Source organism: Trichechus manatus, unplaced genomic scaffold (genome assembly GCF_000243295.1).
Source record: "Trichechus manatus latirostris isolate Lorelei unplaced genomic scaffold, TriManLat1.0 scaffold00115, whole genome shotgun sequence".
Classification (NCBI taxonomy): domain Eukaryota; kingdom Metazoa; phylum Chordata; class Mammalia; order Sirenia; family Trichechidae; genus Trichechus; species Trichechus manatus.
In genome coordinates, this window is record NW_004444051.1 from 9,201,883 (window position 1) to 9,227,490 (window position 25,608).

A 25,608-nucleotide genomic window follows, 5' to 3' on the forward strand; every position below is an offset into this window, starting at 1 on the left:
TCGAGACTGTGCAGATGAATGGCATAATAAAGGTCTCTAAATGTATAGTGATTTCTTTTCATAGAAAATGGTGACCAGCTATTCTTCCTCCCTACCAAGGACAGAACAGCAGAAAACGTATTTAAAATGTAGCATGAAGGATATAGCCGAGATGCAGGAAAAATTTGTCAGACAGTGAGATGAGTTTTTGGGGCAGGTTATAGAACTTCCTAAAGAGGAAATTTTTTTTCTTTAACTTCATTCTGACAGAGCAGTTTACACAGCATTTCTCAAAATATGTTCTAGTATCATACAGGCCATTAAGGAAGGTTACTCAAAGTTAAGATTCTGTTGTGAAATGCACTTTAGAACACTACCCTTCAAAAAGTTAAACATATTTCTTAACTGGAGGACTTCAAAGAGCCCTTACTGTGCTCTAAACCTTGTGAGTATCCAAAAGGGGTGTATTAATCGTAGATTTTTAGATACAGCTTTTGTCACTTAGAAGTTTTTTGGCGCTAGGCAAATCAATTAAATGATCAGACTTTCAGTCTCCTGTTAAAGGGGAATAAAACTTGTTCTGTGTATTTAGCTTATAGGGTTGTTATGAGAATCAGCTAGGATAGTATGTGTGAGGTGTTTTCAATGCATACAAATCACCTTTTTGGACATAACATATGAATTCCACCAATACGCATCCTTCTTCAGGACATACATTATCATCTGAAAATACATCAATGTTTCATGCAGATACAGCAGACTCTAGGGAGGCTTCAGAGAGGGAAAACAGTAAAACAGAGGTAAGAAAAGGGACATTTTCTCCTTGATGCCTGTAAGAATCTCAGTATAGGACAAGAAATTGCCTTCCACAGTTCTTAGCTAAAGAGTCCACAGCTGTAAAAATTAAAAAGAAAACACTCCAGCTAGCAATCCTGCCATCTCAGAGCTGCACTGTGAGGAAGGACCAGGAGACTGGAGATAGACCTACACTAGCCATTCTGAAAGAAGGCACCTCCAGGAAAAAGTCTCCACTTTCCACATCAATCTGGAGGACTGTGTGAAAGAACATGTAGCCAAAAGGATTGGGGATAATCAGGAAATAGTTTATCTCAGATTTCTTCCACCACATTACCTTTCTCCAAAGTCTTCTGCAACTCTTCTCACAATTCTCTACAATGTACCGTTTCTCCACAAGACTCAACCAAGCCACTTGATTCTCTGCTTCTACTTGCTGTGTTCAGCATCAAGGGGCTAAGTTATCAAATGGATGCTTCTGAAGTTAGAACGGACCTTGAATGTAGCAATAAAATCTTGGACAAATCACCTGACAATATTAATTCCTACCTCATAGCGAGAACTACATACATTCATTTTTTATTCACTAAAATTTCTTTAGTGAGCATTAATAACAACAGTTATCATTTATTAAAACCCTGCCACAGGTTAAGGCACTATGTTGTGTGCTTGCAAGCTGACCATGAATACATCAGGACATAGTCCCTGACCTTAGTCAGTGAAGAGTATGTAATGTCTAGCACAGAGCAGATACTTGGAAATGTTGGGTTTTTCCTGATAGTTATATAATGTCTAGCAAAGTTTTATAGACTTTACCATTTAATTTTTTTATTTCCTAGTTCTTTTGGCTTTTCTTCTTTTTAACCTTACACTTCCAGTACAGAATACATTTACCAAAAGTCATGGATGATTAAGAAGTTACAAATCAATTAAAAAAAAAAACCTCAAGGAAAAAACATCACATTTTACCCCGGAAATACTGATGCTAGCTGTTAGGTACAAAGTGCATTTTAACCCTGTTATGATAGTCCTTGTCATGGATTGAATTGTGTCCCCCCAAAATATCTGTCAATTTAGCTAGGCCACAATTCCCAGTATTGTATAGTTGTCCTCCATTTTGTGATCTGATGTAATTGCCCTATGTGTTAAATCCTAGCCTCTATGCCTGTGGTTATGATACTATTTGGGAGGGAACTGTCCATTATGTTAATGAGGATTAGGTTGTATCTTGAGTCAATCTCTTTTGGGGTATAAGAGAGAAATGAGCAGAGAGGAGAGGGACCTCAGTATCACCAAGAAAGAAGAGCCAGGAGCAGAGCAAGTCCTCTGGACCTGGGGTCCCTGCACTGAGAAGCTCCTAGACCAGGGGAAGATTGATGACCAGGACCTTCCTCAGAGATGACAGAGTGAGTCCTTCCCCTGGAGCTGGTGCCCTGACTTCAGACTTCTAGCCTCCTAAACTGTGAGAGAATAAATTTCTGTTTGTTAAAGCCATTCACTTGTGGTATTTCTTTTACAGCAGGACTCGATAACGATAAGACAGTCCTCATGTTAGATATCTGCAATCAGTCTGTGAGGAGAAGTGATTCACCTTAAGGCAGGGAAGTTGTTGACAAGTATGATTAACTTAGCTTTGCCATGTGTCTTAGTCATCTAGTGCTGCTATAATAGAAACAGCACAAGAGGAAGGCTTTTAACAAAGAGAAGCTTATTCTCTCAGTCTAGTAGGCTACAAGTCCAAATTCAAGGCATCAGCTCCAGAGGAAGTCTTTCTCTCTCTGTCGGCTCTGGAGAAAGGTCCTTGTGATGTATCAGTCTTCCCTTGGTCTGGGAGCATCTCAGCACAGGAACCTCAGGTCCAAAGGACGCACTCTGCTCCTGGCACTGCTTTCTTGGTGGTGCGAGATTGGCTTAAGACACTATCTAATCTTGTAGACCTCATCAGTATAACTGCCACTAATCCTCCTTATTACATCACAGTGATAGTTCATAACACATAAGGAAATCACATCAGATTATGAAATGGTACACAATCATACAATACTGGGAATCATGACTCAGCCAAGTTGACAGATATTTTTGGGGAACACAATCAATCCATGACACCAAGTGTAATCATTTTCAACATCTGTCTGTGGCCCAGCACATATTTTCCACTTTTCATTATGAGCAGTCCCACAAACTTAAATTCTAAGCACTCTGAGTCATATCTTCAAAACTGAAATCCTTTAACTCCATGACTTATTCTTTGAGCTTTTAAATTTTATATAGCCTTTGGGGACAGAAACTGCCTTATTTGCCTCTATGTGTTCCCAAGATTTAGCGCACTGCCCCGAATAGTCAGTGCTCAATGTATGTTTTTAAGTATAAAGGTTACTACTGATTACATATTGCTTCCTTTCATTCCTTTCAGTAATTTTAATCTCAAAACTCCAACAGCTGAAGTCTTCATTCAATTATAATACTTAGCCCAATGTTAAGAAAAAAAAAAAATCAAGTAACTTTTAGACCCTGCTTACATATACTTGATACTGGAATCAATCCAAAATATCTCTATTTTTGTCGTAAGTGATTTTGATCAATCACTTCCTTCAAAAGTCCTCTCTAAAGAACTTCATCCCATCTTGGGCTTACTTAATTAAGCTCACCCAAATCTCATCTTCTATGTCCTCCAAGGAAACCCTGGTTGAACAGTTGTTAGGAGCTATGGCTACTAATGAAAAGGTCAGCAGTTCAAATTCACCAGGTGCTCCTTGGAAACTCTATGGGGCAGTTCTACCCTGTCCTATAGGCTCACTAGGAGTTGGAATTGACTGCACGGCAATGGGTTTTTTTTTTTTTTTTAATGTGTCGTCTAAATTTCATGTAAAGTTTTTGTTTTAAAGATTAAATTGTTAACCTTATGCTTCATCTGGTGTATTCTTGAAACTGAATTTCAGACTCTGAACTACTCAAGGATGAGGCCCAGATGAAAGCCTTTCAAAATGTCCTGAGTGGGTTCCCCTGCTTGAGCTTGTGGGGTGGGGCAGTGAGCAGCACATTCCATGCACTGTGCTTTACAAATGCTATTTCATTTAATATTCAAAACGATCCCATTAGGATTTGTATTATCTTCATCAGCCCCATTATTCATAAGACAGGAAAGGCAGAGAGGTCACACAGCTAGTGAGAGAAACAGGATTCAAAAGTGGCCTAAGAGGCTCCAAAACCCGTGTCCTGTCCATTCCATCTTACACACTACTAAATAACCTGTCATGTAACTGTAATTCCTACCACCGAAACTCATTATCTACTTTTAAACAGTGTTCAACAGGGTCTATGGATATGATTAGTTCAATCCATATCAACTCTCTTTTGTTAAATACAATACCATACATATTAAAACAGATTTCACAGAAGTTGGTTCTGCACTCACTCCCGCAGGGCACATGCAGTCTCCACTTCGAGTTCTTCTAGTGTTATCTGGTTCTGCTGCATGAACTACCACGTCCTGCCCTATACGTAGAGGTCGACACTCGAGTTTCCTCTACCTCTGTGGAACGTCAGCTCCCAACAACGCCAAGGGTCTTCCCCTAATCCGCAGCAGGCAAGCAGTGAACATTTACTGAAGGAATGAACGGAAGTCCGTGAATGAACAGAATGTTACTTTGCAACAAGGGCCGTACTTAAAACAACATTTATTCGACCGATAACCGCGTGGATGCACAGCGCGCATTATAGAACTTCCTTCTCCGGTCGCCGACTGGGTTTTTAGGCCGGCCCGCTGAAAGCACAGCAACCGCCATCTTCTCCCCCTCGCGGGCCCCAGCCTCCACCGTCCTACATACCCGCCAAGCCTTCCCCGTACGTGAGCACTTCGAAGTCACGTGACCTACTCGCCGCCGGCCCGCTCTACGTCCCCGCACCAATTCCTTCCCATTTCTCGCTTCCCCCTCCCCCACCAAAATCGCCCGCGGAACGCCCTCATTGTCTGCTTCCCGTCCACCATTTCTCTTAACCCTTCGCAAAAACAACCCTGCTACCAAACACACAGGGAAAGAAAGTGTGTCTGTGGCGAGAGTGAAGAAGCTGAGAAAAGAGGTAGACAAGCCAAGCAGCACGGACCTGCAAGGCAAAACAGCCATCAGGGTTGGGGGAGAGGAGAAACACCGAGAGCTCTCGCGCGAAGGCGCGGCGTAGGTCTCGCGAGGCTTCCTTTTTCCGTCTGTGTTAGTTCACGACACCATTTGTCTCAAAAGTTGTTGCTGCTTTGTAATTAGCAAGTCAAATAAGCCCTGAGCGCTGACTTGGATGTTTTCAGCGTACCGTCCGGGCCCCTGGGCTTGGGGACCACGTGCGGTTCTGATCCTCTCACCTCTTGCAGAGTTTGGAGGGGATTGAGCGGGGAGGAGAGGGTTCGGAGACTCTCATCTCCCTCTCGCATCTAAGAATATTTATGAAGGAGAAGAAGAAAAGGACACCAAATCCTTTCTGCTTCCTGTTTTCATGTTGAGTTATATTTTACTTCGAAAATAATTCTAGGATGGATTCCTGACCTACAACAATACATGTTATTTACACACATCCCTAGGGATCCTCCAAATCTCCCACTTCCCCCTCTCGCTCAAGTCTCCTTGAGGCCTGTTTCAGTCTCTTTCTCTGAATCTTTTAAAATGTAGGGCAGGAGAAAAGAAAGGAAATAATGGACCTGTCTCCCGACAGGTGCAGGGTTACACACAAGGTCACTTAAGTATGAGCCTCCATCCATAATCATAACAATTCATAGATCACACTTGTTATACACTGGATGGTACTAGTGGCAGATCAGACTTAGGGGGTTCACGTTCCTTCTTGAGAATTAATATTCATTTCGGGGGAACCCAATTATCTCTCACAATAAAGGGCCTGTGGGCTGTGGGGAGAGTGGCAGGAAACAGGGACTCCCTTTAATGACTCCTTTCAGTGAGACCTTTCTGGCTTTTGTGTGGAAAACAGAACTGAGGGAACAAATCGGAAACCAATTTGAAGACGATTGGAGGGGTCCTGTCAGGAGATGGTGAGGGTCAGAATGAGGTGGTTGTTGTAGAATCTGAAAAAAAGGGAAAGAATTAGAAAATGTTAAGATGTGAATATGGACAATTAGGGAAAGGTACAGATTGGGAGTGATGAGGGAAATGTACTACTTACAAAAATCTTTAAAAAGAAATTAATGAACTCTGTTTTAAAAAGAAAGTTTTATATTGACTTAAAAAAAAATAAATCAATTATATTTACCAGGCTTTCTCCAGCCTTTAGATTAAGAAAAACATCTAAAATTTAAAACTAGGCAACAGCAACAACAGAAAGTGGCTACATGTCTTTTCAATGTCATCCTAGACCTACAGCATTTTCCAACGTATTTGCTCAAGAATAATCTCATTCTGTAGTCAGAGAATACTTTTTTTTTTTTTTTTTTAAATCAGTGTTAATTTTATTGAGTGTGATAATGGTGATGTGGATAAGTATAATAATCACTTAATTTTTTAGATACCTGCTGAAGTACTTAGCGTTGAATTGTCATGATATCTATAACTTACACCAAATGGTTCGGCACACAAACAAATGAACACCTTCTTGAAATTTTATAATTTTAAGTTTTACATTTAGGTGTGTAATCTATATTGAGTTAATTGTTTATATATGGTATGAGTTATGGATTGAAGTTCATTTTTTTCTTGCATATGAATAGCCAATTATTCCAGCACCATTTATTGAAAAGACTACCCTTTCTCTGCTTAACTGCCTTTGCACCTTTGTTAAAAATCAGTTGACCATGTATATGTGTGAGTCTTAGTCAGAGAATACTTAACCTTGAAGTATTTTGGACTGGATAATTTTTTTTGTGGGAGGCTGTGCATTGTTGATGGTTAGCAGCATTCTTGACCTCTACCTATTATATGCAAGTAGCATCTTCTCAGTCCTGACATTCTCCTCATGTTGCCAAATGGGAGGCAGAATTGCCTGGGAGGCAAAATTGTCCTCGTGGAGAATCACTGCTCTATGAGTATGTGACTTTGTTTTGATTTGCTACTTACTGATTAGAGTATTTTACAATTCTGTAAGGGTAAATGCTAACTGCTAGGTAATGAACTTTGTCTGATAAAGATGTAGTTATTTTCTGCCCTGTTTAAAAAATAAAAATAAAAAAGTTACAGTTGTATTGCCCTGTAGGGCATTTTCCAGTCTGTATTTCATTTAGCAATATTACTACAGCATTGCTTCTTTCAGTAACTATAAATACTTCTGTCTTTCCTATACTTCTTTGAACCAGTTTTACCATCCTGCTGGTTCTCTCATTGAGTTAAATCGTTTGACAAATGTTTATCCTACATTTGTATAAGAGTTATGCATTTAAGGTTTCGAAAAGGGTATTTCGACAAAATAGATAATACTAAATAAATCTATAAATTAGGATGCCATTTAGCCAATTGGAGTGAGGAGGAGATAAAATTTTACTTACTTCATTCATACTGGTCCCACACAAAATAAGAGGTTTCATGAAGACTTTATGTTAATGGCCAAGTTAACTGATTAACAACCTGCTTTTAATTCTTGTTAACAGGGGGAAAAAGTCTTTCTTTGTACTACAGAAGAACGAATGCTTGTCTCAATGGTCTACTTGCACGAGGAGGGTCATTCGCCCTATGCATGTGATTCCATTGTGTGACAATCTAATGACCTTTAATGTATCTTGAAGAAGCAAACAGATTCCTGATGCTGGATGCCACCTCAGGTGAACTTCTCTGTTGCTTTGATCTACATCTAAATCGTATAAACCGCTCTTTCATTAACAAGGAAGAGCAATAGCCATCTGACCTTTCAGTCATAGAAAACTAGAATTTTTCACTTTGCAAAATTAACTGACACTTGAGTGGCATATTACTTTCTACCTTTGTGTTAAGGTAGATCACTAAAAAATATATTGTTTTAGCTCCCCGTCAACAGGTGTTTGAGTTAAGAATTAGTGTTATGGTCTGGTTTACCTATAGGGACTAAGGTCAAGTGAAGAACATTTTAGTATGCTTATTTATTTATAAGTAGAGGTCAAAATTGAGATGCTCATCGCTAAGTCCTTATCAGTTCCTTGTTTCTCCTAATCGTTTAATTTTCCTTTTTGCAAACTGTTGAGTAACAGTGTTCCCGTTTTCTCCCTGGTCAGGGCAGAGGGCCTCTGAATGTCAGTTCTGGAGGGGTGCTGGATCACAAAAAAGCAGAGGCAGCAGCGCCGGACCTGTCGCCATTATGGACAGCTGTAACTGCAAATGCGTGATCCTCGCTCGAACCTCACGCAGAGATGGCATCTCCGGCGGGTCCTTCCACCAACGTGGGTCCTTCGATAGCTCAGTTGGTAGAGCGGAGGACTGTAGTGGAACTTAGCAGGCATCCTTAGGTCGCTGGTTCGAATCCGGCTCGAAGGAACTCCCGTTTTGTATCGTTCTATACATATCCTCTATGTGTATCTATTAAAGATTATCCTCGATATGCAGCATATTTCTCTTATTTTTGAATCATTGGTCTCCATAACAATTATTAATACCTACAATCAGACTTCAGCCCTTGTTTATATTCGACCAGGGGCAGTAGCAGTAGCCCCGAGCCCTGATGAGATGGATCAGAAACTGGACCGCTGCGCTTGGGGTCCGGAGAAAGGTCTCCGCCCTCAACCACGAGTCTCGAGCCGCCAAGAGGCGCGGGCTGGTAGGGACCACGCCGACTCGCAGGTAATTGGTGGGGCACACGCTCCCCCTTGTGGTCTGAAAGTTCTAAGGCGCTGGGAAGGTTTTTTCCAAGTGGAACGCTCAACCTTAGGCAGCCACCCACTGCGTCGGGGTCGGGATGAAATTCAGGGGGACTACTCTTCCTTCTCCGTTTAATTATGTCACGGTGGTTCTCACTGTTGAGAAACTTCGATGGATATCAGAATTTCCTGGGGGAGATTTTACAAAGCCCCTGTACTTTGGCCACTTTGGAGGTGTGACCCAGGCATTGGTATTTTAAAGAGCTCCCTAAAACCCGTTTCGATCGAATCTCTTCCAAATCATAGCGAGCCTATAAAGAGCTTCCTAGGTGATTTTAATGTACTGCAAGGTATGAGAATCACTGCTGGAATAAAAAGTTTCAGGTGGGAAATAATAGAAATAAAATAAAACAATTGGGAAAACGGACAGGATTTCTTACTCATGTAGGGAATTCTCTCAACAGGTAGAGAGATCTCGCTTAACAATAGAACGCATTTGCTGATTTAGTGCCAATTGCATTAATACCTATTAGTTCCACTTCTACCCTGTCTCAAAAAAGGTGATCTCGAATACCTAGGGAGAAGTCCTCAACGATAAAGATCTTGGATCAAAGCAAGGTAGAATTGTCTGAGGATCTTGTGCTTGGCAATTTTTTTATCTTCCTTCTCATGCTCCAGAACTGTATTCCCTACGCAAATGATCCTCAAATTTTGATGTCTATCAAAACCACCTGGAGAGCTAATAAAGACCACAGAAGCCCAGGCTAGTTGAAGTAGGGTGGTGGTTTGAGAACCACTGCCTTAAACACACAGGAGACTATCCCTGTTAATAACTGGAGACTGGTCTAAATTGGAGGCTCCCAATTAATTCCTTGCTTTTTGAAAGTGAGTTGAGGTTAAAAGAGTAAAAAAACAAAAATAGTCCAATTTTCAAAGATAATGTTTGGGATTTGGATGCAAAGTTGCCATGGTACCTTGGATTCTAATCCAGATAGGTCCTCCACCGCAATTCCCCTCTCACATTTTGAACCACATTCCGCCATATTCCAGTACCACTAACGACTACTACCCAAGATACAGCTAGATGACTCCAGAAGAGGAAAAGTGGATGTAAAAAGACAAACCTCAATCACACCTACACATTCTTTGGCTCTCCACCATCTCAATAAGAAATGGGAGTGCATTTGCCCAAGTTGTAAGAACTTGAAGTGGTCCTCAATAGGCCAGACATATGGGAAATAGATTCTGAGAATTAAAGTGTAATGTTAGTACACAAATCACTAAAGTGTAGAGTTGTAAAACCACATGGCGGAGACAAAGATTCAGATATGGAAATCATGAGAGAAATCCTAAAGTTGACTGCCTATTTTAGCACTGTTTGAAGACAGGGGTACTTCAAAATACGTGGGTCTTCATGGAAAGACCATCTCTATTAAGAAATGGGCCCATGTTGTTATGTTAACAACACGTTTTTGCCAGATATTTATGGAGGACGAGAATAAAGGCTAAAGAGTAACAAGAGCATAAAACTGGAGAATGCGGGCATCGATCCCGCTACCTCTCGCATGCTAAGCGAGCGCTCTACCATTTGAGCTAATTCCCCAGCTGGACATACAAGCTTTCCTCCTTTACACTCTTTAATATCTGGAAGTAATTCATGACTCGCTACCATTTCAATGTGTTGTGACTATTTGCAGTTAGCCAGTAAGACGAAGTGCAGAATTGTGAATAAATGGTGATCAGATAGCCCTTGGACAAGTTCTGCCCCTCAGGACCGCCTCTAACCTGTTCCAGGTTGCTGGGTCCTTGTCGGGAGAAGGACACAGAGTGCCAGTGGACCAGGAAGCGAAGTCCACAGAAAATCTTGGTAATCGGGTATAAGTTTAACACTGGAACGTATCGACGGAAACTGGGAAACCAAAAGAAATTGCGAATGCCGCTATGAAGGAAAATCAAGTTTCTCAAGCGGTGAGGCTTGGCGTTGGCTTTCCCAATAATTCCCTCCAGTCCCTGAACCCCTAAATTTCCACCAGTTGGCTCTGCTGTCCCCAGAAACAGATTGTCCAGGGTCACTATGGTCTACGAATGTCTCTTAAGACCCGCTTTCTGTCTGGCTTTCTTTATCACCGCCGGTGGACGCGTGGCCACGAGGGGCACGCGTCCCGATTAATTTCTCACTTTATTCTGGCTTCTGTAGTTCCGATTTCCCTCAAGGGTTGTGTACAAGCTTTTTGGTTTTTGTCCCTCCCCCCAAGGTAAACATTAATAGGAGAAGCGAATATACTTATGGCTGCAGCCTTAGAGCCAGAGTCCTTGCAAAAAATACAAAACAGTTACTTCTTTTTCTTACGCACCTGTCAAGTACCAGATATCAGGTGATGTGTTGGTGCTATCAGAAGCTGGTCCTGAAGAGCGGGCTCCTCTGGGCATTGTTTTGAAGGCCCTCATCCAACATCTGTATCTGCAACTGCTTCTTTGCCTGAAATTCCACTATTAGATACTTCCTCTTTTTAGGGTTTTTAATGTTTTCTAGTCTCAATTAAATCGGTGCAAGATGATTAATTTTGAAATGGAGAAGGCCAAGTAGCTTATTTAAGAAAGTGACTCTATGTCCCTATGCTGTGCAGCACACCCCTAATAGGCCTTTTCAAGACCTTTATACTGTTCTTAATGCTTGATCTTCTCTTTTGCTTTCTCATGGCAATTAGGGCTGGAAAAAAGTAGATAACTTTTGGTGGGACGAAACTCTTACCTTTCTGCTCCCCACATCTTAGGCAAGAGAGTTAAAAACTCACCCTTCTTTAATCCGCCTTGTGATACAGGGATGGGATCCTGTAAATAACATTGATGCTTTACTACCTGATCCCTGTTAAGCTTCGCCAAAAGGGAATCCAGAGGGAGAATGCAAGGATGGAGGGGGAAAGGTGGACTTGCTCCTTCCTGTTTGCTTTCTTGGCCTTCCTGTTCCTCTGTCACCTGAGTAATATTTCTGTATCTTGGTAGAGACAGTTCCTTGCTGTATCAGCAACTGAGTCCAGCAGCATCCTGAAATTTCACCACATGTTGGCATCTCTGCTGCTTTTGCATCTGGCATCCAAGGCCCAGATAGTACACCTGATAATAGAGGAAAGAAACTGCCATTTTCCAAGCCCTGCCCCTCAGCTATTCACTCACTCTCTATTAGGTTAGGTTATGTTACCAGATGATGTTTGCTTAATTTCTCAAGGAAAGGAATTTAATTACTGAATTAAATATAATTGCTCTCAATATTTCTAATGGGAGGTGTTGGTGGCTGCCATTTACATTTTAAAAAAAATTTGGTAATAATATAGTCATAGAGACATACAGTTACTAGTCTTTTCCTTACATACGTCATCAAGGAAAGCCTTTTCTCTCCAGATGATTTAGCATATTCTCCGTCTGCATCCATTCCTGCCTTAGGCGCAAGAGGCTGAACATGTGACAATCTCTGCTGAAACTTGATGTTTGACAATTTGCTTTGAAAAGGAATATTTACATTTCCATTTAAAGTTTTCTTTGTTTCATTTTAATTGCTCCACTATGCAATATAATATCAACCACCCAAATCATTTATCCAACTAAAAAAATTTACACACATATATACACAAAACACTCTACATGTTTCATCATTAAAGTTATGAATATGCATAATTTCCCATCAGACTTTTGGAAAGGAGAAACTCAATGGTACTAAAATGTACTGGACATTGCTGTTTGACGACACTGAAACTTTATTCAAAACAGTTGACTGTATTTAGGGTAACCATATCATTTACCTACCAAACCAAGACACTTTTTAAGAGAGAAAAGGGAGGTAATCAGAGGGGACAGGAAAATATCAGGCGTAATCCAGGGGATTCATACCTAGAGAAGGAGGACATAGGATACCGGTACTGTTTTTGTTTTGAGATATAACTTACATACATACAGTAACATCCTAATATCTTAAAAATAAAACCTAATAAAATTTTACATATTTATAAATTCCTAAAACCATACCCAGATCATTATATAAAACATTTCCAGTGCGTAAGAAGATTATTTTAGGAGTAGCTGTACTTTCAAAGCAGATATAAATTCAAAGTAGAAACCTTCAGAACAAATAATTATTTTAAGGATTTTTAAAAGAATACATTATCAGGTGTCCTTCGATAGCTCAGTTGGTAGAGCGGAGGACTGTAGGTATACTATGCTAGACATCCTTAGGTCGCTGGTTCGAATCCGGCTCGAAGGACGACAGTTTTGAAACTTGTTAGCCTGATCTCAGTAAGTACTGATACTGACTTTCTCACTTTCTCAGATGTTTACCGTGTTAAAAAGACAGCTCTGCCATTTCTATAAAAACAGGGAGGCGTCGATTGCTTCAGGGAAGGGCAGCAGGGTCGCTGAAAGGTAAAGTTTCCAGGAAGACATTGTTTTCAGTTTTCACTTGTGAAATTCACACCGGGCAACAGTGACGTCCTTCCTTTCCCCTCCTTCCCCTACCCTAACTCCTGCGGGATACGTGCCTCTCTCCCCCATCCTTCTTTCCCACCACCAATGGTCATCAAATGCAGTTTTTATTCCCTCTCCCGCCATCGAGTTAGAGTTTGGGCTCCTGCCGTGTCCACATCGGACCAACAAATCAGGGGCAGCGCCCACGACAGAGTTCAGTTGAGAAGCCGCTTGAGAAGTATGCAGAATGGAAGGATGCCCTGAGGCCCGAGGTTTTCACTTTAATTTCCGTTGGATATGCGACGGCCTTTGAGTACCTCTGTCATCTTGGTACTTTTGAAGGAGCCTTTTACTGGCGACAATTTCAAACATACAATTTCAGACAATTTCAAAGCAGCAGATAGTGTAATGAACTCTCATCGTACTGGTCATCGAGATACAACCACCCTAAATTCACAGCCATTTTGCATCATCTACCCCCATACATACACCTCGTCCTCGTCCCTGATCATTCTGAGTAAATCCAAGATGTGTTTTCATTTCTCCCACTGTTGCTATGTTTACAAGAAGTCGGTGTTAGGATTCAAAACAAATCGAATCCGTCCCCCTGCCCCACTTCACACGCACTAGGAGGGGAAGAAAACTGACCAAAAAAGTTGTCTCCCTTCAAATTAACAAAGAGTGCAAGTGGGAACGCGAGGAAGGTGCGGCAACCGCAAGCTGAGAAGGCCGCCCAGGCCATCAGTATTTTAGAAATGTAGTTGGGCCCTTGTCCAGGGATAAATTGTCAAGCCTGTATTGTAACTTAGTACATATTTGACACCCAAATCCACCAGCCGCCTTGGAAACCCTTTGGGGCAGTTCTACTCTGTCCTGTAGGGTCTCTATGAGTCGGAATCGACTCGACGACGACGGGTTTTGGTTTACTGTTCTTCAGGGTAGCTTCGTGCCTAGAGCAGATTCGAGTCTGAGTGAAAAAAGAATGCACCAGGATTCATGCCTAAGGCATATTGCTATTAATAAGTAATATAAATATTAATATTAAGTGGTAAAACGAGCCCGGGCGTTGCCCTCGCAGTAAGCCCTGCGGCAGTCCAGTTTGCAGGAACCGCGGCGCCTGGCGGCTCATTAAGGGTGCGGATAGCGCCCCCTGGTGGACACGTCCTTGGGGGACTAGACCCGGCAGGGGTGGAGCGTTGAAGTTGTCAAGCAAGGCTGAAGTACTAATTATTGGCAAGGATACCTAGATAAAAGAGCAGATGAAGTGGCTAAGTGGCCAAGGCATTAGACTACTAATCAGTCCCAGGACGCTGCATATATGGCTTTGCTTGGGACTAAAGACGTCTTCCCTGCTCCCAGATAGTAATTACTACTGCTAAACTACAAGGTGTTAGGAGTGTTGAGAAACCCTGCCTGCCCTCGGGAATAAGAGCAGAAGACAAGACAAAGTGCAGGTTTCCTGTAGCCATTTCAGCCATGGAAGCAGAAATCTTAGACCACAGATGGCACACATGTATGACATAGTCATGAAACTTTTCTAGAATATGATCGTCAGTCTACTCATAGTAATTAGGTTTAAAACACAACATTAAGAAATGATCTTATACGGTAATTTTAGGAGCACAAGGAATTAGGAAGATTTGGATTTGGTGATTTCACACTACAATTTTCAGACTGCCTTGGGGAAAACTTGTGCCCAAAGAATCGAATAGCTGGTAATTTTGACATTTATTCTGTATACAGAGGAAAGAGAGTCTTCCCAAAAGGCGAGATGTAAGTCTAGTGTGAAAAAGTGTGGATTACTTGCTCTTATAGCCCCAATCTTGGGGAAAGAGCATTCAGGGTAGATAGAATTGCAACTTTAAAGACGCTGAGATGAGAGTCTTATGCTCAGATTAGTTTACAGGTGAAAGAACTAATTGACAAGATCAGCTTTAAGAGTTTTTCAGAATAAAATCAACTTTAGAGTACCACGTGACTGGAAGACATGAAGCTCTGGGGTCTCAAGGGAGCACTTGTACCTTAGTGCTAGTTAGTGAGAAAAATGGTGAGGCTTCTTTCAGGTTCCATTTCTGCCTTTCTCTCTGTGAAAACTAGAGGAACTTTTGTCTGAGAATAAACTGAGATCCTGAGGTTTGACAGTGGAATGACAGCTCAGTTGCTTTTACTTTTGTGTCCAAGACTCAGCTTAGATATGTGGGAAAGATCATCCCACATAGGAACTGTCAGTTTTTCTAGGCTTTCTTTACTCTGGCTTCTCCTATTTCCCCTGAATTAGGTTAGATTATTGGGAAAAAAATTTACTAGACTAGATATTCTTAGTTTCCCATGGAAAGGAATAGAATCACTGAATTAAACCTTTATTATGTGCTGTCAAAATTTCTCATAGGAATTATTGGACAAAACCTTTTTGATGAAAAATTTGGCATTTTTTCGTAACTATAGTTATGAACTTTCATTTTAATAAGCAATGATTTTTTTAATAAATACATTAACTAGATCATCTTTTCCACAAATACATAATCAATAACAGTCTTTCTACATGGTTTCCTTTTTCACCCATTGGCACCCATCCTGTCTTAGATGCCAGCAAGCTGAGAGCCAAACTCAGCACTCATCAGCAATGCATGACAGTATCCCTGTAAATGGAGTACCTACACTTCTTTTTTAAATAGGAGTAGGAGTTGTGTTACTTTTACTTGTCTCACTATAATTGTGCAATTTATAAGCCATGCAATTCCTTTTTTAAAAAACTTACACATACACCCTTCTCATGTTTCATTAGTATGTTTGTGTCTATACATAATTTTCCTTCATCCTTCAGAAAGGAGAATCTCAGTGTTTCCAAAACGAATTGAGCAGTAACTCTGCTTCAAGACAGTAGGTTCCTCTTCAAATAAGTTCTTTACATTTAGAATAATCTTACCATTTATCAGTCAATGAAGACACTTTTGATAGGGAGAGGAGGTGCTAATCGTACAGCACAGTTGAACAACAGGCTTAATAGGGGCGATGGTTCTATGTATGTAGGGGAGCAGGAGACGGAACATTGGTGATCGATTTTTTTTTTTAAACGTATGTATAACACGTATACAATAAAAAGCACAAATCTTCGGCTTTCAAGGGGATGAATTTTTGCATATTTTTACACTTGTGCAATAAGCACCCAGATCAGTTCATAGAACATTTACAGCACTCTAGAAAACTCCCTCATATTTACCTGTAATTTTGAAATAAAATTGAATGTAATCAAAGCGAGATCATTAGGACAAATATTATTTAAAATAGCCTAAGGAAGCACAAAGCAGGATCCTTCGATAGCTCAGTTGGTAGAGCGGAGGACTGTAGGTGTTCCATGCGGGTTATCCTTAGGTCGCTGGTTCGAATCCGGCTCGAAGGACTCACTTTTGCTAAAGCCCAATGAGGCTTCTCGTTAACATTCTATGGGTTCGGACTCTCATAGCAATAAACCCTTAGTACATGTAAGGAAAATTAGAGAACAAAGTGACAATTGTGCTCAAAGATGTAGGAATCTTTAAAAAATATATAAATCATCCTCTGGTACATACAAAGGAAACTGCTAACAATGGCTGCTTCACAGGTCATTTGGGTTGCTAGAGTAAGGCCGGATGTCCTGGATGATTGATTTTCCACTGAGTTCTGCTGAGAAGGGGACAGGAGGAGTGTGCAGAATGGGAAGGACGTCCTACTCTCAAGGTTTTCATTTAAAATTTTTTGGAGTTTTGATGGTCCTTCTGTTATGATGGTACTTTTTGAATAAACATTTATGACAATTTCGAACGTACACAAGGTAGAGAAAATAGTATAAGGAATTCCCATTGTAGTCATCAAACTAGCACAACCGACAGCCACTCTTCCTTCATCTACTCCCCCTCATACCCTTCCCCCGTCCCCTTTCTTTTGAAGCAACTCTAAGATGTACTCTCATTTCATTCACTGTTACTGTGTTTTGAAGAGGTCAGTGTTAAGAATTTATAAGCAGGACTTGAGTCTGTTCCTCTCACAACGCTCCCGTAAAGGAGCAGAGAGCAACTGACAGATGTTCTTTCCAAAAAAATCAATAAAATGGGCAGGTGAGAACTCAAGGAGTCTAGTTTATTAGAATTTTAGATACTCCGTGAAAGAACTTCGGCACCGCGTTACTTTAGGAATATATTTGGGGCCTACCCGGCAAAAGTTGTCATCCTGGGTTGTGACTGTGGACATATGTCACCCGTTTCAGTCATGTGCGTGGCTTTGCGCCCGCATTCGAGCTGGATGGGAAGTATTATCCGGCCGCAACAAGGATAGATTTATATTGCTACTCCTCAAACTCGTCCTGGGCCCTTCCCAGAAAGCTGGCGGAGTAACTGCACGTGGTTCGGCGGAGACGCTCTCAGAGTCGGCTCCGCGGCGGGTGCGGATCGGAGGAACCGCCGCGCTGCGCAGCTCATTAAGGGCGCGGATGGCGACCCACACTGGGCGCGACATCTGTTGACTAGAAGAGGCCGAGGCTGAGGACGCGGGGAATGAGACTCTGGTTTTCCTGTAGGGTTCGTCCCCAGAACTGCCCTGATTCTATAGTCCCATAAACAAGGGAACAGTGGTTTGGGATCTGAGGTGAAACCTGCGACGACAGGACCCGGCCGGAAGAGGAGGACTGAGTACGCCGACCGGTGGTCGCCTGAGTCCGGGCCATGTGTGCATCTGACAACATGTATTTGTACCATAAATAAAATATGAATCATATATCAAAACAAACGTATAACAGACGCCAAATAATTTTTTTAAATGAAATAAATAATTATCACACACTTTAATATTTTAGACATTCACAAAACCAAGTTTGAAATTTAAAAGTCCAAAGCTTAAATTTTCAAAAATTAAATGTTTCAAAAACTTAAATTTGCAAAAGTAATATTAAACTACATTTTCAAAATTTAAATTTAGACAAAATATTCAAACTCTAAATTTTCAAAACTCAAAATCAAATTAAAAAACTGAAACTTCAGTAAACTTTAAAAGTTGCGTCATCTCGCAACTGTCAACCAGAGTGGAACCCAGGTCCTTCGGTAAAACTGTATTTTGATGGCTAGAACAAATGGTTGTTGTGTGCCTTCATTCCGACTCATCGCGACCCCACAGGTCAGAGCAGAACCGCTCCATAAGGTTTCCTAGGCGGTAATCTTTAGAGGAGCAGATCGCCAGGTCTGTTCTCCTGCGGAGCGGCTGATGGGTTCCAACCAAAGACTTTCAGGCTGGACCTTTCGGTTAGGAGCCGAGATCTTAACCATTGTGTCACCAGGTCTCCTTAGAACATATGGAGTCACTCCAAAAAACTGTTCGGCTAAATTCCCTGAAAAGCCAGCCTCATCCAACCTTTTTGCGCCTCAGCAAGGGGTTGGAAGGGGTATGTTCTACATCAGGATCTGCCTCTTCCGGTCGTGCCTCTCCAGCTCAGGAGTGGTTTGTTTGGCAGTTCGAGCCTTTGATCCCGCCCCCACGCTTTGAATCCTGCAGCTGACCTGAGATCCCACTTCCGCCCTCTCCACTCGCCCTCTCCACTCGGCACCCGCCCGCATCGCCTTGTCTTGTCTTTTCTTTGTCATCCGGCCCCTTGGCCCCGCCCCCTCGCTGCCGGTCGTCGCTCTTGGTGCGCGTCAGACTGCGCGGAGCTTTACGGCCGTCGTGCTTCACGTGTTAGCCGGAATGGAAGCAGAAGACTCAGAGAAGGAAGCGGCGGAGCAAGAGCCGAGGGAAGAGCAGGAGGAGCCAGAAGAAGAGCAGGCGGAATGCAGCGGCAAAAAACGGGTAGTGCCGGGAATTGTGTACCTGGGTCACATTCCACCGCGCTTCCGTCCCCTGCATGTACGCAATCTTCTCAGCGCCTATGGCGAGGTCGGGCGCGTTTTTTTCCAGCCTGAGGGTAAGTGCGGAGGCCCTGACAGGGAGGAGGGAGGTTGATGTTCACTGGTGAGTGGGCATGTATGCACGTCCTGTTGCCTTAGCTGAGTCCTGGCTGGTAAATAGTGCGCATGTCTTTTGGGACCGGGTGTATCGAGGGTTTGCTAACTGGGTTTTAGTTCTCGGATTGGTAGTACAAGGGTTCGAATCCCGCCTCTGCCCACTTCTTTTCTGGGCCTCAGTTTAACGGTTTATTAAATGAGTAAATCCTGAGTAAAAATCGCAGTGGCTTTTTCACGAAACTGAACACACATCGACTTGCCAGGCCAAGAAACAGTATATAATCAGCCACTCTTCCTCCTCTTTTCCAGGCACGAATTAGGGTTGGGGGCGTGTGCAGTTTTAAATAGAGTTTAGGGCGGGTCTGAGTAAGGAGGTGACCTTTGAGCAAAGGATTGAGTTACGCATGGGGCAAGGATGCACCTCCCAGATCACTCCTCCCGGGCAAAGACCGTGAGGTGGGGCCCTGGCCAGCGGGTTTGGAAAACAGCGAGGCCAGTGGGAGGTGCGGACGCAGCACTGACTTCTTTTTGGTGCGCAGATGGGTTCGTGCGGCGTAAGAAGAAGGCGGCGGCCGCGGCCACTGGAGCAAAGAAGCGGTCCAAGTACAGCAAGGACTACACCGAGGGCTGGGTGGAGTTCCGGGACAAGCGTGTGGCCAAGCGCGTGGCGGCCAGTCTGCACAACACGCCCATGGGCGCCCGTAGGCGCAGCCCCTTCCGCTATGACCTGTGGAACCTCAAGGTGAGCAGACAAGCTTGCTGCCGCACTCATCTTCCCACCTCTCTGCCTCTGCCTTAGGCACCGCCAATGGCCTCTTGTGGACCCAGCCGGTTCCGCTCTCTTCTTCTCTGACCACCCTGATCTCTTGTTTCTCTGCTTGCAGTACCTGCACCGCTTCACCTGGTCCCACCTCAGCGAACACCTGGCCTTTGAGCGCCAGGTGCGCCGGCAGCGCCTGAGGGCCGAGGTCGCCCAGGCCAAGCGTGAGACTGACTTTTATCTTCGAAGTGTGGAGCGGGGAAACCGCTTCCTTGCTGCTGATGGGGACCCTGCCCGCCCGAATGGCTCCTGGACCTTTGCACAGCGCCCCACTGAGCAGGAGCTGAGGGCCCGGAAGGCAGCCCGGCCAGGTGGTCGTGAACGGGCTCGTCTGGCTACTGCCCAGGACCAAGCCCGCTCTAACAGAGGGCTCCTTGCCAAGATCTTTGGAGCTCCACAGCCCTCAGAAGGCATGGAGGGACCCTCAGTGGCCAGGAACTCCTGAGGGGCAGGGAGGCCCCTCCCATCTCCTGGCCTACCCTGCTTCCTTCCTACTTCCTACTAGAGTGCTAATGACTGTCAAGGCAGGCATTTTATTGTGTTTCTCAGAGCAGGAGTGTCTGGTGAGGACCTAAACATAAAAGTTGTGTGAATTTCCCTGCCTTTCTACTCTGTACCTACCTGCTTGTGGCACCTAATTCATACTAACATATTTATGACTGCTACAGGTGCCAGTTTTGTCTTATCTGACTCTTGGCTGCCTGCCCTCCTGCACATTGGGACCCCCTAAAAATCCTACTTCTGGACCCAAGGAAGGGCCTTTACTTCCAACTAGAGTGATAATGACTACCCCAGGCAGTGGTGTCCTAATTACCAACCACAGGTGAGGGCAGTAGCACTGTCTTTTTTATTTAGAAAAAGTAAATGGGCAGAGGTTACTGGGGTGGGCCACCTTCCAAATGTATTTTTAGAAAAGGAAGAAGAAAAGTATATATATATACACACACACACTTAGTATGCTCTTTAGTTTCTGGGGGGATGTTGGGCAAGTTCCACCTTCCATCTCCTTGTGCCCCATTCACTCCCCTTCACTCCATCTCCCAACCTTAGAGGCCACCCCCCACCCCGTACATTTTCTATTGTTAACTGCTGTCAAGTTGATTCTGACTCATGACCCCATGTGTGCAGAGTAGAACTGCTCCATAGAGTTTTCAAGGCTGTGAGTTTTTGGAAGCAGATTACCAGGACTGTCTTCCAAGGCATCTCTACGTGGGTTTGAACCGTCAACCTTTCGGCTGGTAGTTGAGCACTTAACCATTTGTGTCACCCAGGGACTCCTAAACCCATCTCAATGCCTCAGAGCCCTCCATTATACCCTTTCATAGTTGCCTCCCTCAGAGCACCTATTCATCCACTGGAGAAGGGTCAGCAGAACTACAGAAAGCCCCCCATTCTAGAGTTACGGGCAGGTAGTCACCTAGTAGGCAGCAACACTGGAGAGCAGTGGTAGATTGGTGATGGCATATCCAGGGTAGAAGGAGCAGTATGCAAACGGTTGAGACAGGATCCAAAGGAGCCAGCAGAGGTATTAGGCCCCAAGGTTGCACATAAGCATAATGAGGTCATCTAGGCAAACGTGAATGCCGTGGGCCGAGGTTACAGGCATGATGAAGTGCAGCGCCAGCCTGAAATGGTTCTAGGCCACTACTTGCAGTTTGTCCAGGAATGCACACAGCAATAACGATACGCCATTCTCCAGGGTTGGCAGGTTGGTCATGTGGTGCACTGTCACCTGTGGACCTGCAGGAACTGGAGATCTGCCCGTAAGTGGAGGAGGGGCTTTCCAGGGCCTGGCCACCCAGGACTGACTGGACATTCTAGCCCCACCTGATTCCTCCTAATTGGATAGGTTGGATGCTGAGTAGTCCTATCTCCTTACTGTTTGTTCTCTGGTTTCACAGTGGTGGTATCGGGCTGAGAGCCTGGATGGGGTGGTGGTCAGCCGGGTGGGAGTCTCACAAGTCCAAGGCTTACCAAGCCCTTGTGCAGGAAGGCAGGAGCAGGATCCAATGGGGACCACACGAATGGACAATTCACTTTTAATAAGTAAAGTGACTACATAAATAATCACAGTCATGTTTTTTAAGTACTGTTTTTCTTTGCTTGGATACTAGATAGCATCCTGTTCTGAAGACATTCCTTCAGCTATGCTACATCATCATTTCTTTTTATCTTCTTGAGGTTTCATATCCACATGGAAACATGCTATTATTTTCACCATCTTAAGATACATGTCTCCTAACTCCCCAAAGCTTTGCTGGCTACTGCCCCATTTCTTCACTCCCCATATCAGCATAACAACTTGACAGAATTATCATCACTTGCTTCCTCTAGTTTGTCTTTGCATTCTGTTTTAAACCCTGGTGGCAAAGTGGTTAAGTGCTTGGCTGCTAACCGAACGGTTGGTGGTTTGAACCCACCAGCAGCTTTGCAGGAGAAAGATGGCAGTCTGCTTCCATAAAGATTACAGCCTTGGAAACCCTATGAGGCAGTTCTGCTGTGTCCTATAGAGTCACTATGACTTGGAATTGACTCGATGGCAATGGGTTTGGTTTGGGTTTTAAATCAGGCTTATGCTCTCACTTTTACCACAGCATGGGAATGGATCTTGTCAAAGTTCTTAATGATCTCCATCTTGTTAAATCTGGTCACTTCTCAGGCTCCTCCTACATGACCCACTGGCAACATTTGAGACACTGATTCTTGGTACATTGTCTTCATTTGGCTTCCAAAAAACCCACTGCTGTCGAGTCCGACTCATAGTGACTCAACAGGACAGAGTAGAACTGCCCCATAGGGTTTCTAGGCAGCGGCTGGTGGATTTGAACTGCTGATCTTTTGGTTAGCCAAACACACCACTTCGCCAGCAGGGCTCCATTTGGCTTCCAGGGCACCACAATCTCTTGGTTTTCCTGGTAGCTGCTTCTCAGTATTGGTTCCTCCTCTGCATCAAGATCTGTTAAATTGGTTATTCCAGGGCTTAGTTCTTGGACGTCTTCTCTTATTGTGGGAGATAGAATTATGTCCCTCCAAAATATGTGTCAATTTGTCCAGGCCATGATTCCCAGTATTGTGTGATTGTCCACTGTTTTGTCACCTGATGTGATTTTCCTAGGTGTTGTAAATCCTACTTCTATGATGTTAATGAGGCAGGATTAGAGGTAGTTATGTTAATGAGATAGGACTCAATCTACAGGATTAGGTTGTGTCTTGAGTCAATTTCTTTTGAGATATAGAAGAGAGAAGCAAGCAGAGACAGAGGGACCTCATACTAAGAAAGTAGTGCCAAGGGGCAGAGTGTGTCCTTTGGACCTGGGGTCCCTGTGCTGAGAAGCTCCTAGACCAGGGGAAGATTGATGACAAGGACCTTTCCCCAGAGCCAACAAAGAGAAAGCCTTTCCCTGGAGCTGGTACCCTGAATTCGGACTTCTGGCCTACTGGACCGAGAGAATAAATTGCTGTTTGTTAAAGCCATCCACTTGTGGTATTTCTGTTATAGCAGCACTAAATAATTAAAATGCTTATCTATCTATGCCCAGTCTCTTGGGAATGTCCTCTAGTCTCATGGATTTAAATACCATCTACATAGAGGTAACTCGGCATTTTATCTCCAGTTCACACTCCCAGGTAAACTCCAGACTCTCATGCTCCTACTTATTCATCTTCTTCAATTAGAGGTTAATAGTCATCTCAATCTCATTTCCAAAGGACTCCTATTCTCCCTCCCCTCCCAAACTTGCCCCACCTACTGTCATCCCCATCTCAGTGGATATGAATTCCTTCATTCTAGGTGCTCAGGCCAAAAGCTGTGGGATCGTCCTGACCCTCTCTATTTACTCATTTATTTAACTTCTTAGTACAGTTTATTAGCCAATTAACTAATGCAGCATTTACTAAGCCACTGCCATGGATTGAATTGTGTCCCCCAAAAATATCTGTCACCTTGGCTGGGTCATGATTCCCAGTATTGTATGATTGTGTACCATTTTGTAATTTGATATGATTTCCTTAAGTGTTGTAAACTCTAGCACTATGATGTAATAAGATGGATTAGTGGCAGTTATACTGATGAAGTCTACAAGATTAGATAGTGTCTTAAGCCAGTCTCTTTTGAGATGTAAAGGAGAGAAGCAAGCAGAGACACACGGGAACCTCACACCACCAAGAAAGCAGTGCAGAGTGTGTCCTTTGGACCTAAGGTTCCTGCACTGAGATACTCCCAGACCAAGGGAAGAACTGATGCATCACAAAGACCTTCCTCCAGAGCCTACAGAGAAAGAAAGCCGCCTCCTGGAGCTGATGCCCTGAATTTGGACTTGCAGCCTACTGGACTGTGAGAGAATACACTTCTCTTTGTTAAAGCCATCCACGTGGGATATTTCTGTTAGAGCAGCACTAGATGACTAAGACAGCCACTATGTGAAAAATGCATGACAATGGATAATAACACATGGCCCTTGGCACTATGAGTCATAGGCCACTAGAATAAGAGACATTTAAGAAACAAATATACAGAGGTATTACAGGTATCATGGTAGATGTGTGTAAGAGGTGAGTGGGAACCATGTGAAGGCCTGGTTGACTCTACCTGGGAAGGTCAGCAGTGCCCTCAATGCGGAGCCAATCTATGATCACAGTCTTCAGAGATGGGTCAGTCTTCAAGTTTTCCAGGTCATTCCTGAAAAGTGAACTGGGAAAACAACAGAGCAGTGTCTGAAAGAACTTGGTGTGTTCCTAGAATTGCAAAGAGAGCTGCATGGAGGGCGTTGGGTTTGAAGCAGTGGAAAGGTGGGCAAGGCCCAGGAGAGAGGTCAGGGAGAAGGGACACCCCTCAGATCCACTTACACGCGTTGGGGCTTAAATAATGGAGGGTTCAGCACACAAGCAGCTCTGGAGGCTGCAAAGGATCAGTGCAAGCCACGAGGAGAAAATGAAAACAGGTGTCACAGTAAACTAAGACATCTATAGACAGTCCCATACAGATTAAAACTGTGATCAACTCTGTTAAACTTACAGGAATTAGAGTGTGATTATAATAATTACATATATATATATATATTTTGTGTTGTTTCTCTAGTTTTCTTTTTTCCCCCTCTTGTCACTGATGTAATTATCCATGTGTTCTCTGGGTGAAGTGGGTTCATCCACTTCTTTGTCTTGCCTCTAAAATACCCATTTTAAGATATTAATTTGATAGACACACTGTTTGAGAGAATAAAAATGACTAGACAGTAAACATTTATGATTTCCTCGGTGTAACATTCCCCAAAACCCACATGCCTCTCATACCCAGCAAACAAACACTTCTTTTTTTTAATTTATTTTTTCCATACAAAAATTTATACATACATTGTTACGTGACTCTAATTGCTCTCCCCATATTGTGACAGCACATTCACCCTTTCCACCCCTGATTCCCCATGTCCATTTAACCAGCTCCTAACCCTGTCTGCCTTCCCATTTCACCTCCAGACAGAAGCTGCCTGTTTAGTCTCTTGTATCTACTTGAGCTAAGAGGCACACTCCTCACGAGTATTACTTTATGTCCCACAGGCCAGTCTAATCCCTATCTGAAGAGTTGGCCTCAGAGATGATTTTAGTTCTGGGCTGATAGAGAATCCAGGGCCCATGCTTTCCGGGGTTCCTCCAAGTCTCAGTCAGACTATTCAGTCTGGTCTTCTTACTAGAATTTGAGTTCTGCACCCCACCTTTCTCCTGCTCCATCCAGGACTCTCTGTTGTGCTCCCTGACAGGGCCGTCATTGGTGGTAGCTGGGCACCATCTAGTTCTTCTGGTCTCAGGCTGATGAAGTCTCTGGTTTATGTGGCCCTTTCTGT

The 25,608-nt window shown here is 43.4% G+C and overlaps 1 protein-coding gene and 4 non-coding genes across 5 annotated transcripts; 4 read left to right on the top strand and 1 right to left on the bottom strand.

The window, feature by feature from the left end:
• Nucleotides 1–8,122: 8,122 nt before the first annotated feature.
• On the top strand, nt 8,123–8,210 carry TRNAY-GUA (transfer RNA tyrosine (anticodon GUA)). The gene is given in 2 exon segments: nt 8,123–8,159; nt 8,175–8,210. It is a non-coding gene; the product is annotated as a tRNA-Tyr (tRNA).
• Nucleotides 8,211–10,060: 1,850 nt separating this feature from the next.
• Nucleotides 10,061–10,133, bottom strand: TRNAA-AGC (transfer RNA alanine (anticodon AGC)). Its single transcript has one exon. It is a non-coding gene; the product is annotated as a tRNA-Ala (tRNA).
• A 2,563-nt stretch (nt 10,134–12,696) lies between these two features.
• On the top strand, nt 12,697–12,785 carry TRNAY-GUA (transfer RNA tyrosine (anticodon GUA)). Its single transcript is given in 2 exon segments — nt 12,697–12,733; nt 12,750–12,785. It is a non-coding gene; the product is annotated as a tRNA-Tyr (tRNA).
• Nucleotides 12,786–16,296: 3,511 nt separating this feature from the next.
• Nucleotides 16,297–16,385, top strand: TRNAY-GUA (transfer RNA tyrosine (anticodon GUA)). Its single transcript is given in 2 exon segments — nt 16,297–16,333; nt 16,350–16,385. It is a non-coding gene; the product is annotated as a tRNA-Tyr (tRNA).
• Nucleotides 16,386–18,211: 1,826 nt separating this feature from the next.
• On the top strand, nt 18,212–20,860 carry ABT1 (activator of basal transcription 1). The gene is made up of 3 exons (XM_004384035.2): nt 18,212–18,911; nt 19,491–19,693; nt 19,836–20,860. The coding sequence occupies exons 1-3, from the start codon at nt 18,695–18,697 to the stop codon at nt 20,214–20,216; spliced, it is 801 nt and encodes a 266-aa protein (XP_004384092.1). The 5' UTR covers nt 18,212–18,694; the 3' UTR covers nt 20,217–20,860.
• Nucleotides 20,861–25,608: the final 4,748 nt, after the last annotated feature.